Source organism: Macaca fascicularis, chromosome 1, assembly GCF_037993035.2.
Source record: "Macaca fascicularis isolate 582-1 chromosome 1, T2T-MFA8v1.1".
NCBI classification, from domain to species: Eukaryota; Metazoa; Chordata; class Mammalia; order Primates; family Cercopithecidae; genus Macaca; species Macaca fascicularis.
In genome coordinates, this window is record NC_088375.1 from 117,793,435 (window position 1) to 117,809,638 (window position 16,204).

Genomic DNA, 16,204 nt, shown 5'->3' on the forward strand with positions numbered 1-16,204 from the left:
GACCATCTGTGCTCCCTTATTGCCCACACTTAAGCACACGTTATCGTCCAAATACTTCCTATCGGTTTTTTTTTTTTTTTCCTATTTACTAAATTGTCCTGAAGGACTCAAATGGCACATTATGAATGTTCAGCTTTTATTTGACTGCTGGAGTACTGAATGGTAGGAAGAGTGAAGTGAAGTAGGATTTTGGAGTTACTCGTCTTGCTGAAAATTCAACTTGAAAAACCTGGAACTCCAGCTGAATAGATTACCCAATAAATTGTTTTATGCCCTGAACATCATGCCACTATGTTGTATTTCTTAGGTTCTTATTCAGTCTCAGGTCTTAGAACCTTGTTATCCCAGTCCTCTGCACACGGCAAAGAACATCCTAGATGATCAGATCTAAAATCCCAGGGAGCGACGCCCAGAGCCAGCCAGGGCTTGCAGCAGCTAGTGTCAGAGTGTTTTTGACCCTCCGAGGCTCACCGTACCTGAATGTGATTCCATTTGCACCCCTCCTCCTGTTTCCTCTGTGGGGAGGGCGCCGTGGAGACCGTTAAAGCCTCCAGTGTGTTTCTCTCTCCCTCTTCCTAGAGAGCAGCATCTCCGTGGAGGTGGCCAGCAATGCCAGCGTCATCCTTGAGGGCGAGGACCTGCACTTCTCCTGCAGCGTCCGCACGGCAGGCAGGCCGCAGGGTCGCTTCTCTGTCATCTGGCAGCTCGTGGACAGGCAGAACCGCCGCAGCAATATCATGTGGCTAGACCGGGATGGCACCGTGCAGCCAGGCTCGTCCTACTGGGAGCGCAGCAGCTTTGGGGGCATCCAGATGGAGCAGGTGCAGCCCAACTCGTTCAGCCTGGGCATCTTCAACAGCAGGAAGGAGGACGAGGGCCAGTATGAATGCCACGTGACTGAATGGGTGCGGGCGGTGGATGGCGAGTGGCAGATTGTTGGGGAGCGCCGGGCCAGCACTCCCATCTCCATCACAGCTCTTGGTGAGTGAGCGGTGGGACTGGCGGTGGGTCTGGCATGGAGACTGCTTCAGTGTCAAACACCTTATCCTGACTTTTGTCAGAGTTCTAGCAGGAAACTGTGGCCAGTCTTTCACATATAGAGGTTAAAGTACTTTCCTTTATGTCTATTTTGTTTCTTATAAGAGTTTAATTAATTAAGATGGTGCTAGCAGGGTCTAAGGGACCCACAGTGGATGATGGGCTCCTGAGGGATAGCAATAGCTGGGAGCTGTGACTACTCCTAGTCTGGCTGGGAGGGAGTGATGTTATCAGAAGTCTATCCAGGTTAGGGAACCCACCCAACCAAAGTGGTGGCCCCAGGTAGAGGAACGTGGCCACTGCCATCCTGGCCTTCAAGAGAGCAGAGGGACTGAGCACTGTGTGGCATGTCTTTCCTGCCCTGCTGCCCAGGGGCCAGCCTTCCTGAAAGTGAGCAGAGAAGGGTACAGAATCACCTGTTGGCATTTATTTAGCATTTACTATGTTCCTGGCTGATCCTTAACACTTAAACTTAGTTGTCCCATTGAATCCCCACCTAGCCAAGTGACAGACACTTTCATTTTATGGAGGAAACTGAGACCGAGACACGTTAAATACTTTGCCTAAGCCTACAAGTTTCTACTACTCAATGGGGTCCATACCTAACAAAGCTATTCCCTCATTAGCATGGAATGAAAAGATACCTTGAGATTTGCTAAAACCAAAGAAGATTAGATTTGCTTCTCATAGGGTAAAGAGGCTTCTATCAACATTTACCTGCCTGGATAGAATCAGTATATTAAATTTTAAACGACCAGTCTGTGGCTTTGCTGGGAAAGAAACTTGTTATGTGACATCGGTTGTCCTCAGCAACGTTATGTCCCACTCCCTGGGACTGTGTCACCGCTTTCCTTGCAGGTAGGGATGGTGGTGCTTTTGGATACTCCCAGTAAAGATGGCAGCCCCAAGTGGTTTTTGTTGTTAACAGAGTCCTCCATTTTCTTACCCCTCTGAGATTAGAATTACATTTATTTTCTAAAGCTTAGTCCTAAAGATTGACCTGCTTTTTGCAGTAATTATACAGCTCAGATTTCTGTCTTAGAAACTTCTTCCAGTGATTGTGTTTCCTGATTAGCTCAGTTCCTGTGTCCATACTCAGCACTGTGTGGACCCAGTGAAGTGGAACTTGGGGGGCAACTTTTGGATGTCCAGTACTGGTAGTTTTTTGTTTTTTGTTTTTTTTTTACCATCCTGGAAGGTTAGGAATGTCTGATGAGTGATTCGAGTTATGAGGATTGTTTCTCTAGAAGTAATTTATGGTATCAGGTTATCCCCTGAGTTTTTTCTTACTCACCATATGTCTGGTGGTTCTTACAGCCAGGGGCACTGAGAGGCTCTGCCCTGGGATCCGGAGGCCATCACTGTTCACCTGATCTCCACCACTGAGATACCTCTGGCTAGAGCCATAATCAGGTGGCCCAAAGGACTGAACAAGGAAGAATGGGAGGGCACTCTGGACTAATTAAGGTTGTCTTTTCAGTCTAAAGTTAACAATGACACACATGAATTTTCCTATCAGTATAATTAGATGTGGGTCCCAAATGTACAACGGGCCATTATGACTGTTCAGTTAGAGCAGCTTGGGTGCTCTGTGGCCATGGCATGTGCCCGTGTCAGGACTAGACAGTGTCATTTACTTGGAGAAGCACTCTCCCCTTCAGGTGTGAAGGCAGGAGCACCTGCTGTGGGTCCTGTCCCTGAGGTCCTGTCCTACACCACTCTCATGCAACACCTACTACACACAGGTGCACAGTAACCATCACAGGTGCTTCATGTTTAAGGATGGGCCTCTGTGTCGTAAAGTTTTTTAAAGGGTATATAGAGATAGCTTATGAAATCCAAATTGAAGGTCCAGAGTTTTCAGCAAATTGTACCTATTTGCCAACTTAACCATAGAAAGCCAAAAGATTCATCCTGTGGCCAGTCTTTCACATACAGAGTTTAAAGTACTTTTTTTAAATTTCTATTTTATTTTTTAACAAAATACTTGACAAAATATATCTCATGTGCCAGGTACTATTTGAAATATTTTACAAACACTGATTTATTTAATCTTCACAGGGACTCATTTTACAGATGGGAAAACAGAGGCAGAGAGAAGTTAAGTAACTTGTTTAATGGAAGTTATCAAAGCCTTGGCTGCTGGCTTCAGAGTCTAGGCCTTTAACCCCTGTGTTATGCTTTCCGTGGGTAGAGCAGCCTGAAAAGGCCCCTGGAATCAGTTACATGTGGTTGGAGACTGACTATGTCATTGACTTACTAAGTGCTTGATATTGGGCAATCTATCTAACCTCTCTCTGCATCAGTTTCTACATCTGCAGGAAGAGATGATGAGCCTGCCTGTTCCACAGGGTTGTTTTGGGGATTCAGTGAAGCATGATGAGAGCAAAGCAGCTGGCACCATGCTCACACCTAGATAGTGCTCAATACATACTGGCTACTGTTAGCTTTATGATTGTGATCAATGTATGAATATTAAGCGGTATTTCCAGGCTGAAGGAACTCTGAGGTACTCATATTGAGGAGTCAGTGTTAGGGCTTAGCAGTGCTGCCCATTCAATAAGGAATATTGAGAGACTCACAGCGGCTGAGACTGCAGAACCCTGCATTTAGGACAATTGTCCCACCCCACTGGAGGTCCCCACCTGCTTTGTTCTTGGATTTCATGAGGGACGCGGGAGAGGGACTGGAGGCCAGTTCCATCTGCTTCCCTTCTCAGCACCAGTGCGCTCGGGGACCGGGAAAAGAGGTGTTGGGGCTGTGTGGTTGTGTTTACCTCCTATGCAATGGAGGAAATTGGCTCTGGGCTTTTCTTTTCCTGTCTTCTCATGGAATCTCAAGACTTCTGGGAGCGACCCTGCCTACATGCAGTCAGTCCCCGAGAGGACTGTGGTGTCTAATTCCAGGGGAGGAGCAAATGCACAAGGATCTCATTGGGAAGGGTTAGGCTAGTGCTGCTCAGGGGGAACTGTGGTGGGCCTCTCTGTGGAGTCTTGGAAACTCTTGGACTGGGCCTCAGCAGGATACTAAAAGCAACACTAGCCTGAGAGTTCAAAAGGGGCCCCGCGAGCCTCTGCTCCACTTTGCTTGCTTTGCCAGCTGCCCCATTGCTGATGTCACGCTGCCCTGAGAAAGCCACGGGCCTCCTCTGGTTGAATCTCTCTGCTCTCTCTCCAGAAATGGGCTTTGCAGTCACAGCCATCTCCCGGACACCGGGAGTGACGTACAGCGACTCCTTTGACTTGCAGTGTATCATCAAACCCCACTACCCTGCCCGGGTTCCCGTGTCGGTGACGTGGCGGTTCCAGCCGGTGGGCACGGTGGAGTTCCATGACTTGGTGACCTTCACCCGGGACGGAGGGGTCCAGTGGGGGGACAGGTCCTCCAGCTTCCGAACCCGAACTGCCATCGAGAAGGCCGAGTCCAGCAACAACGTCCGCCTAAGCATCAGCCGAGCCAGTGACACGGAAGCGGGCAAGTACCAGTGTGTGGCGGAGCTGTGGCGGAAGAACTACAACAACACCTGGACACGGCTGGCGGAGAGGACCTCCAACCTGCTGGAGATCAGGGTGCTGCAGCCAGGTGAGCGCTGCGGACCTGGGGGCTGTGTGTCCATGCTGCCTGAGCAGATGTGAGGGGAAAGGAAAGGTGTGCATGGAGCCCTTAGCATCACTTCCCCCTTTCCCAGCTCTTCATTGAGAGACACTGCAAATCAATAAGAAGTTTTAAGAATCATGCAGTGGACACTTGTATTCCCTTTCCTTGATAGCCAGTTGTCTGACAGCATTTGTTTTCTTCCTCTGTGTGTGTGTATTTTGTTGTTTTTGAGCCATTGGAGGGAAAGGTGTGGACATTGGGATACTTCCCCTGAGTACTTCAACATGTAACTCCTAAGAACCTACCCACACACTGCACCATTATCGCATGCTTGGGGTTTTACATTAGTGTACTGCTATCACCTACATTTCCCCAGTTGTCCCAATCATGCCTTTTAGAGTTACTTTCCCTTTCAAATCAGGATCCAATCAGGGATCACACATCACATTTGTTATCCTGTCTCTTTAGACTCCTTTAATCTAGAACAGTTCCCTAACCCGTGTGTGTGTGTGAAGACATGCACATTTGTGAAATGCACAGGCCAATTGCTTTAAAGAAAGCCCTTTTCTTAACCTCATCTCCTGTAATCCTCATACAACGATGTGGAAGTGGTATCATTGCCTCCTGTTCACAGGCAAGGAAATTCTGAGTAAAGAGGGAGGGTAATGGGCACCTATTGAGCATCTGCTTTATACGAGGCGCTGAAGGTCAATTACTTTATTAGAATTGCACAACCACCCCAGGAAAGATTTAAGTGACTAGCCTAAGGTCATGTAACCAGTGAATGGTGGAGCCAGGATTTGAACCCTGGTTGAGTTTCTCCCACAATGTTGCCTGCACCCAGGCCCCGTCCAGTTGTATGGGCCCTGAATTTGAGCTCCTTTCTCTATGGAGGCTGAGTCTGTCTAAAAGCAGATCATAAGGATGCATCAATTTGGGGAGCATTAGTCAGTGGGGATTTCTGCAAACACTCTCACCTTCATCAGGCTCTTCTGCTGACATGTGGGAGGAGTTAAGTACATGTAGCTCTTATGGTTTTCCTCTGTCTGTCCTTGTCTCCTGCCAGGTTAGAAGCTGGTGGAGGGTGGAGCCCGGGCGGTAGGCTCCTGTGTTCCTTCCCTTGCCCAGCCCATGCCTCGGCTAGAACAGGCACCTGTGCAGGCAAGGGTGAGGGTTTGACTTTGCAAAGATGGCTGGAACGCCTTGCCAAAAGGATTTTTCTGCCCACTGACAGCCATGGTTAGTGCCAGACCTGGTCTGCTAGACTACTTCAGGTAGCCAAGTGTTGTTTTCAGCAATGTGAGGTTAAATAATGGTCACCTTTGGGTTTCTCCTTCACCTCGTCTAACCCCATAACAGAGTTCTGTTCTGTACCAGATTTGGAACAAGTGAGTGGTATAAATGATGAGACTGTTCCCTTGGCCAGTGAGAGCCTAAACTTGGGGACGCTTGGGGAAGAGGCTGTTTTGCTTAAGTGGATTTTCAGGTTAATGGAAGGTTAAGCAGAGACGCCATTTTATGTGAACCCTTGTTGTGGAAAATGTCGAGGTACCCACTTGCCTGCATTATTGAGTGGTACATTAGGATTGTAATTGCACCTTTTTTTTGGTCCCCTCTGGCTCTTAGGGTCAGTTTTCTGAGCAGTAGTGCCCGTCACATGGTTCTGCAGCTGTAGAAGGTAGAGGAGATGCTGACCCCAAGACCTTGTCTGACATTGCCTTTTTGAATACATCCCGCGTATTTGCCTGTTTCTGGTACTACTTGGTATCTAAGACTGGAGTGCCTAAGGGAAGAATCCAGAATTAATTCATTGAAGGTTCTAATTATTTAATTTGTGGTGTTACTAAAGGCACACAGGAAAAAATATGTATGAAGTACCTTTTGGATGCCAGGTTTGTGCCTAGTGCTTTACTCATGTTTTTTTTTTTTTAATTTATCCCACAACCTAATAACACAGGTGTTTGTATCTCTATTTTGCTAATGAGGAAACCAAGACTTAAAGTGGTTGGGAATCTTGATGGAGGCAAGCCAGCTGGTTAAGTGGCAAAACAGATTTGAACTGAGATTGGAGCCCAGGTCTCTCTGACTTCTGTAGAGCAAACCTTTTCCTTTATACCATAATTGCCTCCTGGGTAGATAAAGTAGCTGGAGGGTTGGGAGTCCCTGGATCTGCTCTGAGGACATCTTTCGGGTGTCTTGAGTTGGTTTCTGTTGTGTTTTCACTGTAAAGTGAGAATGAACAGTGGTTGGCAGAGGGGACTTAGGAGTATCACTGTACTTGGGCTGTTATGAGGCCTTTACTTAAAGGTGCACAGTAATATACTTTTATGGCCCTTTGGAGGCTAGGAAGAGCAAAGGTGGGTGCTTGAGGCCGTGCAGGACTCCCAGAGGGCGGCTGAGGCACCAGGAGAGTGCATCCCCTTAAGTGTTACTGTCTCTCCTCTGTTAAATATTTATGTGTTTAGTACTTAATATTTTCCAGAGAGCTTCATATGAGTTTTTACTCTTTTTCCTATAAACTTTGGTGCTGGTGCATTCATTTTGGGGAAATAGAAGTGGAAAAATACATGAGAGCTGACTGTGTGCTGGGGACTGTTGGACACTTGGTGTATATTATCTCACTTTAATCTTCACTGCAACCCTGGGAGGAACATACTGCTTTCCCATTTTACAAATGAAGTAACAGAGGCTCTGAGAGGTTCTCACTTGCTCAAATTAAACACCTAGTGAGTAGGGGGGGGCAGTTGGGATTTGAATCCAGGTGTGCCTTGTTAAAAAGTAATTGAGATAGGGAGACTTTGACCTTTTTAAAGGCTGTGTAATCAGAGATTACTCTTTCTGCATTCAGTTAATGGTGTCCTTCACAGAAGAATTTTCTCCTTGTAGATTGATGATGTGGCGGAGTTATGGCACTAGTGTTACTGGTAGTAACAACAGTAGCAGCTAATATTCACTGAGCATTTCTTGTAAACCAGTGTGAATGCTTTACACATAATAACTTAGTTCCTCCTTCCTTAATCCATGCAGTGCTGTGAGGGGGACCGTTTTACCCAGCTTCACGGATGAGGACACTGACACAGAAGTTACATAAATTGCCCAGTGTGCCATAGTAAGTGGCAGAGCCAGGATTCAAGTCCAGACAGGCAGTCTGGCTCCAGAGTCCAAGTTCCTAATTTTATTATTGTATGTTCTAGACAAGTGTTTTTCTTCTCAAGAATCCTCTTTGGTACCGTATACTTGTATTTAATGTTTCCTCTCTCTGGTTAACCACCCCTGATTTCCTAATCCCCTTTAGCAAATCCTTAAATTTGTTTTTTTGGAAGTTGGGGTCATAAGACACTCGTGGAGGTTCCTCAAGACAGTTTGCTGATGGTGTAAAAGTTTTATCTTGTGCCTCTTTTAACTCCTGATTCTTCCAACTTCTGCCACAAGGTGGCTCTAAGACTTGGGGATACTAGAGCTCAGAACCAGCGCTGTCCTCTCTTCCTTTGCTCTCCCTGCATACCTTGCCCCTCAAAACATAGATTCTTAGCCCTGCTCTGGTGTCTTCCATAGAAATGTCCCCTGCTACCCCTGTTTTAAAGAGTATTGTGTTGAATATTCTTATTCCGTCGGAATGAAATAGGAATCCAGGGACTGTTGACTCACGCTGGTCCATTTACCATCAGCCTTCCACTGCTGTGAGATCACTTATCGCAGCAATCTACTTTGTGGTCTGTGCCCCAGACTCGTCCCTGCTGGAGCCACCTGCTAATCCTGCCCCCGTATCAGTATTCATCAGAATCTCTGGTTGGATGGCACAGTTGACTTGTTGTGGATGTGTTATTTGACCATTCCCTGTGCGTGCTTCCTGTTGCAAATGCACATCCCCAACAGAATCTTCAAGGAATGCTGTCACTCTCACGTTGCCGTTGTTCTAGCTTAGTCTGATCCCCATTGATCACGTAGCGTGACCCCTCCAGGGGCGCTTAGGCAAGACTTTCAGCCAGTTCACATATTTGATTGTTAGCTCTTAATCAGTTCTTTTCTCTTTTAATTGTGAAGCATAATTGCCTTGCTTCCTTCTGATTTTCTTTAGCTCAAAACACCCACCAATTACACATCCCTAAATACAGAAGCAGTAAGGGAAATGTCAGCACTCATTTTCCAACTGTTTACGACAATATCTTGGTTTGGCTATTAAATATTGTACATTAAAATTGACAAAGCCATAAACAAGCTTCCAGGAGGACAGCCTCCGGTGGTGGAAAGCCGACTTGTCAGAGGGTGTATTCTGCTGGGATTTTACTGATGGGCAGTCAGGATGAATATTTAATACTCTCTGGATGTTGCCAAATCGGTTTTCTTCTATTTCTTATTGCTGACCTGGCAGATTGGGATAGCAGAGGGCTTTTCTTTGACTTCCCTGAGTCCAGAGCATGTGAACACTGGCTCTCCTTGTTGCATTCTGGTGGGTGACTGGCTGTCCCATCCCTCAGAGGACTGGCCTCTACCTTCTTTCAGGGGAGTCTGGGGTTCTCCTTCTTCCATCCCAGGTGGCTTCTACCTGTTGTCTGTGCCAAGATAGAATGGGCATGAGTGCAAGAGCCCTAAGAGGAGTGCCCAGCCCCTCCCCGATGCCTCAGGCCTGTTGTCATAGTAACACCGGGGCACTTGTTTTTGGCATCAATGAGCCAGGGTCACTGCCCTGCCTGCAGACAGGTAAGGCAGGGTAGGGCGCATCTGGGTTACCTTCATTAGCTCTTTCCACCTGCAGACTCTTGCCACTTTCCCCTTGCCCCTCCCTCCCTGTCTCTCTGCATGCATGTTTGAGCACCTACTAAGTGCCAGGTTGCCATGCTGGTGAGGCTGCAGAGATGGGTGTGTCATGTTCCTGTCTTGCGGGCTCTGGGGGAGGCAGCAGGTCTACGGACAGAGGAGAGCAGAAAAGCATTACAGGTGTGGAGGCAGAGCCAGCACAGGGCAGGGGTAGGGGCCGGAGGTGTGAGGAGGGAGTCGGGTAGGGGTGAGGGCAGTAGGTTGGGAAGGAGGAGTGCAGCATTTCGGGCTCAGAGAAGAGTGTGAATACAGTCAGTCACAGAGGGTGGGAGCACATGCTTATTTTGAGATGACTAAAGCATGGGGTCTAGGAGGGGTTCACCCCTAGGCAAGCTGGCAGGGATCAAGAAGTCCATTTTGTACATGGGAGCATGGGGTGAGGGTGGGCATATGTAATAGCTAAAAGCAAGGACAGACCAGACGGCCTGGGTTTGAATTCCAGCTCTACCACTGAGCCCGCTGTGTGACTGTGGGCAAGTGTCTTTATAAAATTGGGAATAATATTTATTTCATAGGATTGGTGAGGACCAAATAGTTAATATTTATAAAGTGCTAGAATAGTGCTGAGCACATAGGACCAGATGAAAGTTTGCTAAATAAATAAGAATATCCTAAACTCAGAAATAGGACTTTAGCTCGTACGCAGATCATATACTCCATTTTTGTAATAATTTATATTCCCTTTACCCAGAAATGAAATTAATATACAATATAACATTCCTAATCGTATCATCTTTAAAATTTGCTATACTCTCCTAGTTGTGGGATAAAGAAAGTTTCTTTAAAAAAGTAGTTCATAGTAAAATAATGTGTTTCAATGTGTAAATGCTCAGGACAGCTATGCTAGGGGGCACAGTCACAGTCAATGCTGCCTCTAAATGCACACTGACAGTCACTGTATCAGACTTGGCATCCTGAGCAGGACTGCCATCCCGACAGGGTTTCTGAAGTCCTGAGTAAGTCTTGCTACAATTCTGAACAAAACAAAGGAAAATCTTCTCTTGACTGACCTGGCACATATTAAAACTATGCAAAATAAAAGTATTGTGATGATAGTAAAATGAAAGTAGGTTCTAGACTCAGAGGCATAAGTTTTGCCCATATGAATGTCATTCGAAAGTCACACAGGACACGAGGCAGAGTTTTGTTGCATGGAGTTGTCCCAGATAGGATTTTACTTCTTCAATGGCTTTATTCCATTGAATATATACCCCTCCCCAAATCAATATGGCAACCAGAGACCTGCTTGCGATTAGCTGCTTTATTGAGAACTGCTGTCACGGGCTGTGGGGTGGGCAGCCGTGGGCAGTAGCATGCCCTGCTTGCCATTTAGGAAAATCCCCTGACTGTGGTTAGGCTAAGAGGGAGGGATGCAGGCCAATTATAAGAGTATGAGAAAGAGATCACTGGGGCCCAAATAGGGAATGGTCATGTGGAGAGAGCAGAGAGCCAAGGGGTGTTAAGGACAGAGGGACTCAGGGGTAGTAACAGTTTGACTGGCAGGCAGCTATGCCACTGGCTTCCCAGGCAGCTCACCCTGCATTCTCTCCTTGTCTCTCGTCTGACTTGCGTCCCTCCACTTGAAACATCTCTCCTGCCACAGCCACTGGCCGCCTCTATCTCTGGCATTACTGTCTTCTTTCATAAAGAGCAGTGTCTTCCTCCACACCACTGCACAGAAACCGCTCTCTTCAGACTTACCGGCAACCACCTCAGCAGCACGGCTGTGGCTTCTCAAACTTGAGTGTGCATCAGAATGGACTGGAGGGCTCATAAGACTGCAGGTTGCTGAGCCTCACCTGCAGTTTTTCTGACTTAGCAGGGGCTGGCAGATTCCCAGGTGATGCTGATCTGCAGATCCATGGCGTGCACCCTGAGGGCCACAGGTGGTCAGGATGAAGTACAAGCTCCAGGCCCCTTGCAGTGTGGCCGAAGCTTACCTTTCTAACCTCATCCACTGCACCTGAGCACGTGCTCCTCCCCGAATAGACTGCACAGGGTAATTGTCCTCTTTCCTCACTTGTGCTCTCTCTCTGACATGCCCTTTCACTCTCCTTCTCTGCTTGTTTCACAGGGCCTAGCTCAGAGGCCACATACCTTTCAAAATGTTCTCTCTTCTATCAAAATCAGAATTGCCTCTCCTTTGAAAAAAGTAACCACATTTATTCAACCATTCATTGATTAGTTTAACAATGATTGGGTCAGAGTCCCTGCCCTGAATATGCTTAGAATTTTGTAAGAGAAGACTGTTGAAAAATTACCTTCGTTGTAAGGCAGCAGTAACAGAGCTATAGTGGAGCGTAAGGGAATCCTTTATTGAAGACATAAATGAGTTTTGAGTGAGAAGAGCACGCACAGAGTGGAATCCGAAGGGAGGGTAGGCTGGCTGAGAAAGCTGCTGCTGGTCTCCGCTACGGAGTTCTTCCCTCTTCCTGATGTCTCACCTTGAAACCACCCTATCCTGGCTTGTAACAAACACAACAGCCTCTCCTACGATGCAAAACACAGATCTTTCAAGTTTTAATCAGAAGCCTGGGAAGGAAACTCTCCAGTTGCAGAAAGAAAGGGCCATTCCCTTAAGCAGGGCCCGGCCCCTGGGGGCTGCTGTGAACGCGGCTGCTGGCGTGAGCTGGAGCGGCTCTCTCTTCCTGTCCCTTGCTGGATTCTTTCTTCCTCCTGCCAATTCGCTGTTGGGGGTTAACCAAGCCTTAGTCTTTTCTTTCACGTCTGTATTTATGGCCTCTCAAAGTCCATTCACTCACACGGCCAAGTCCAGGGTTTCTCAGGTTTGAAGCTATGTGTGAATCACCTGGGGATCTTGTTAAAGTGCACATTCTGATTTACTGGGTCTGGGGTGGGGCCTGAGAGTCTGCATTTCTAACAAGCTCCCAGTGCTGCTGATCCAAGAACAGCACTTTGAACAGGAAGATTGCCACTTATGCTTGACAACTCCCAATCTAAGTGTTGAACTTTGAACTTGGGACAAGGCACAGAAAACAAAAAGGAATGAGAATAGCTAAAATTCACTGGGTGTTTGTTGTATACCAGGTTCTGTGCTAAACTCCTTTTATAGACAATTGCTTTTAGTCTGCACAAAACTCCTAATGGAGATAGAGACATATTGTTCTTATTTTGAAGATGAAAACACCTGTGGTCTCTGAGTGGGCAGGGCTCTCCTAGCGCTGCGGAGGAAGGTGGTGCACTCAAGCTGTACACCGCCCAGGGCAGGGCTGTGGCAGGACGTGGGAGGGCTCCTTAATTGTATATGGAGATTCCAGTCTCCCCCGTGCCTCAGGAAAGGTCCTACCTGCCCTGGAGATGTGGGAGGAAATCCAGAGCATAGAACAGGAGCTGACCCCTTGCCCACCTGTCAGACATGCACCAAATTTTAAAAATGCCTCTCTTTCAAGCTTCTCAACACTTCACAATATTTTGACATGGGAAGAAAAAAAAAATGGAAATGCTTTGAAACATTTCTCTTCCTTGGATTCTTGTTCTCAGACCATGTGACTGAATAGAAGTTTCGTCATAGGATTCCAGTTTAACATATGCAGTTACTATAGCAATTGAGGTTTCCTTAGTAACAGTTGCAAAAATAATCTGGCCCCAATTAATAATACATTTTAAAGCTCTTTCTACTCCATTGCTGAACAACCCAGTTTTTTTGGCGAAGAACCAGATAATTCAGGTGGTGTCATTTGCACTGATATAGATATCATTTGCATGCGGTGAATTGGGTTGGAAAGGAATGAAAAGGGAGCCGGTTGTTTCAAGTATTATATGAATCCAATCTGAAAAGTCGACTGGCAAGCGAATGGGAATCTAGTTTCCAGAGCTTGGGAGCTTAATGGTAAACCCTGTCCTGGATTCCTAATGTGCCCTAGAGGACTTCCTGTGTTTGAAGAAGGAGAAGGCAGAAGATTGGACTTGCTAACAAAAAAGATGAACCCGGGAGGGTGGGGCTGTGGCACACAGGATTTCTCTCTAAATGGTGCCTGGTGTGTTCTTGATGGTGTGAGAAGGTCTGTGGGTTTGTGAATTCAACAGGTCTTCCTGGAGAGAATGTCTGATTCACCGCTGGGAGATGCTCCTCAGTGCTGCTCAGTCATGGCATTGGGAATTGGACTCTGCCACACCTTGGCTTGCTAAATCCTTCCATCCATTCAGAACATTTGTCTGTGTGTTATAGGGAGACCAAGTGGCAGTCTGTGGCTTTCACAAGTTTTGATTTCGTGATGCATGGGACTCAACCCTTGGTGCTGCCAAGCCAAGCTTAAGCAAGCTGGCAGGCCAGGGTCATGACCAGTGGGCTGGGTCCTGGGTCTAGATGCAGTTCCCTGGGTTGAGCTGGACTAAAGAAACAGAGTCTGACCAGCAAAGTGCTGGAGCCTGGCCAGGCATCCCTCCCCTGCCCCTGCCCTCCACACAAGTTCAGCTGGAGGAGGCCCAGGTTGCTGTACCTGGGTGGAATCTGCACCCTGCCCCTGCTTTCTTTCTCAGCTGGGAAGTGGTTTGGTCCCTGTGGCCGAAAAACAGTGTGAAGAGAGTGGTGGAGGTGGAACAATGCTTGTACTATTAGTTCCCTAAGAGGAACTTAGAATTTTTTTTTTTTTTTTTTTCATTTTTAGTAGCGGGAGAGGGTGGGTGGGTGGGGGAACGCAGAGCCGAATGGGGTGGGTAAGATCTCAAATCACCTTCCTAAGATGGATTTCATTACACCTTGGCTTCTTGCCACTAGCTGCTGGGGAGGCGCTCCACAGGCTGCCCTCTTGTCTGTTTTTGGAGTGAGACAGTGAGGAGGAGGGAGGACTACAGTTGGCTTTGCCTTGTCCCATGGTTTGCTGTCTTCTTGGCCTTCTCTCTCACTCCTGCAGAGGAAGCCCCCTCCCCCCCAGCATCCTCTATTTACCTGTTGCTGTGTTTCTCCAATGCGCTCTCATTCGCTCACCCACTCATTCACCTATTTCAGCAAGCACTGATTGAACGCTTTCCTGGACCAGGCGCTGTGCTAGGCTCTGGGGCTGCATCGATGAGAATGTCCACTAGGCAGTCCACCCCATGAGGGCTGGGACTCCGGCTTACTCTTCAGGGCATCCCCAGCACTTAGCATCCTGTGGGAAACCGAGTGGGCCTCTGTAAATACTGGCTGATTGAGTGGAAAGAGCCTGATCCCTGCCCTGGGGGAGCTCACCATCTAGGATATGGGAGAGAGATATGAGGACACACAGCCCAGAGATATATAGAGGGTGCTGAGGAAGGGTATCGAGCCCAGGGGGACGGGAGTGAGGGATAAGTGGAGAGAAGGGTCAGGGTGGGAGGTGACAGAAGGAGACAGGCAGAGAGGACAGCAAGGCAAAGGCCAGCGCTCAGGGGAAACTGCACCAGGTGCGTGTGCCTGTGGAGGGTGCTTGAGGGTGAGTCGTGAGAGATGAGTCAGGACACTTGGGTGAAGGCCAGATCCTGAAGGGACTTTGTGCTGTGAAAAGGAATTGTTTCTCTCTAGCCCTTAGGTAGTTCGGAGCCATTAAACTTTTCAAGCAGAGACCTGATATAGCTAGATTTGTATTTCAGCGGGATCACCCCAGGAGGCCCTGTGATGGTGGGCTGTGCAGGCAGCGGAGAGGGGGGAGATGGTGAAGGCCTAAACCAGGGGTATGGCAAGGAGGAGACGGGGAAGGATGTTTAGGGGTGGCCTAGGCTCCGTGCTGCCTTCCGCACACTGAAGCCAGTCGGTGTTAAATCCCCCAGGAACTGTGCTGGAGGAGACCTGGCCTGGAGGTGGATGGGCCATGTTTCTGGGAGTGTGTGGCGATTCCTCTGTTCCTCTTTCCTTTGCAGTGACAAAGCTGCAGGTGAGCAAATCGAAGAGGACCCTCACCCTGGTGGAAAACAGGCCCATTCAGTTGAACTGCTCAGTCAAGTCTCAGACCAGCCAGAACTCCCACTTTGCGGTGCTCTGGTACGTCCACAAGCCCTCGGATGCGGACGGCAAGCTCATCCTGAAGACCACCCACAACTCCGCCTTCGAATACGGCACTTACGCCGAGGAGGAGGGCCTGAGAGCCAGGCTCCAGTTTGAGAGGCATGTGTCGGGGGGTCTGTTCAGCCTCACGGTCCAGAGAGCCGAGGTCAGCGACAGCGGCAGCTACTACTGCCACGTGGAGGAGTGGCTGCTGAGCCCCAACTACGCCTGGTACAAGCTGGCAGAGGAGGTTTCTGGGCGCACAGAAGTCACTGTGAAACAGCCAGGTAAGGCCGCATGGCACGGCTGTCCTGGGCCAGTGGGTTTAGTGCAGAGACTGCCTGGGGGTGGGTGGGGCTCTATGGGGCTGGTGTGGAGAGACTGTCTGCAAGGTGCATGCTGGGTGTGGGTGCAGGTACACAGACCATCGCCCTAGCACACTGCAACCCCATCCATTTTACCTGCAGTGGGTTCTGATGCTGATGGCAGACTCATGGAAACATCCTTGACTCTGCTTCTGTGAACACCATCTTCACCAAGGAGCAGGGCGGCTGTGGTTAGCAAAATGTGGCAAGGCAGGGTTCATGGCAGCTCCTGAATCTCCTTCTGGGTTTGCAGTTTGCACCCTGAATCTTGGGCTGGCACCAGCTTCACACCCAGAGTTCCTACCTAGAAGGCATTTTCTGGTTTTATGCATCTGTATCCCCCTTCTTCGTTAGCTCCCAGCCCAGCCCAGACAAGCCCTTCCTATCTCCAAACTGAATCATTCCTCCTCTGGCCCTTTGACCC

The 16,204-nt window shown here is 48.3% G+C and overlaps 1 protein-coding gene across 5 annotated transcripts in view; it reads left to right on the top strand.

Annotated features, from left to right (window-relative positions):
- Positions 1–16,204, top strand: part of IGSF3 (immunoglobulin superfamily member 3) — a 93,223-nt gene that overhangs the window by 63,149 nt on the left and 13,870 nt on the right. For all 5 annotated transcript variants that reach the window (XM_005542202.5, XM_015430540.4, XM_005542204.5 and 2 more), the window contains 3 exons: positions 580–981; positions 4,216–4,620; positions 15,292–15,702. In XM_005542202.5, coding sequence (XP_005542259.3) covers positions 580–981; positions 4,216–4,620; positions 15,292–15,702 — 1,218 coding nt within the window. The remainder of the gene's footprint in view (positions 1–579; positions 982–4,215; positions 4,621–15,291; positions 15,703–16,204) is intronic.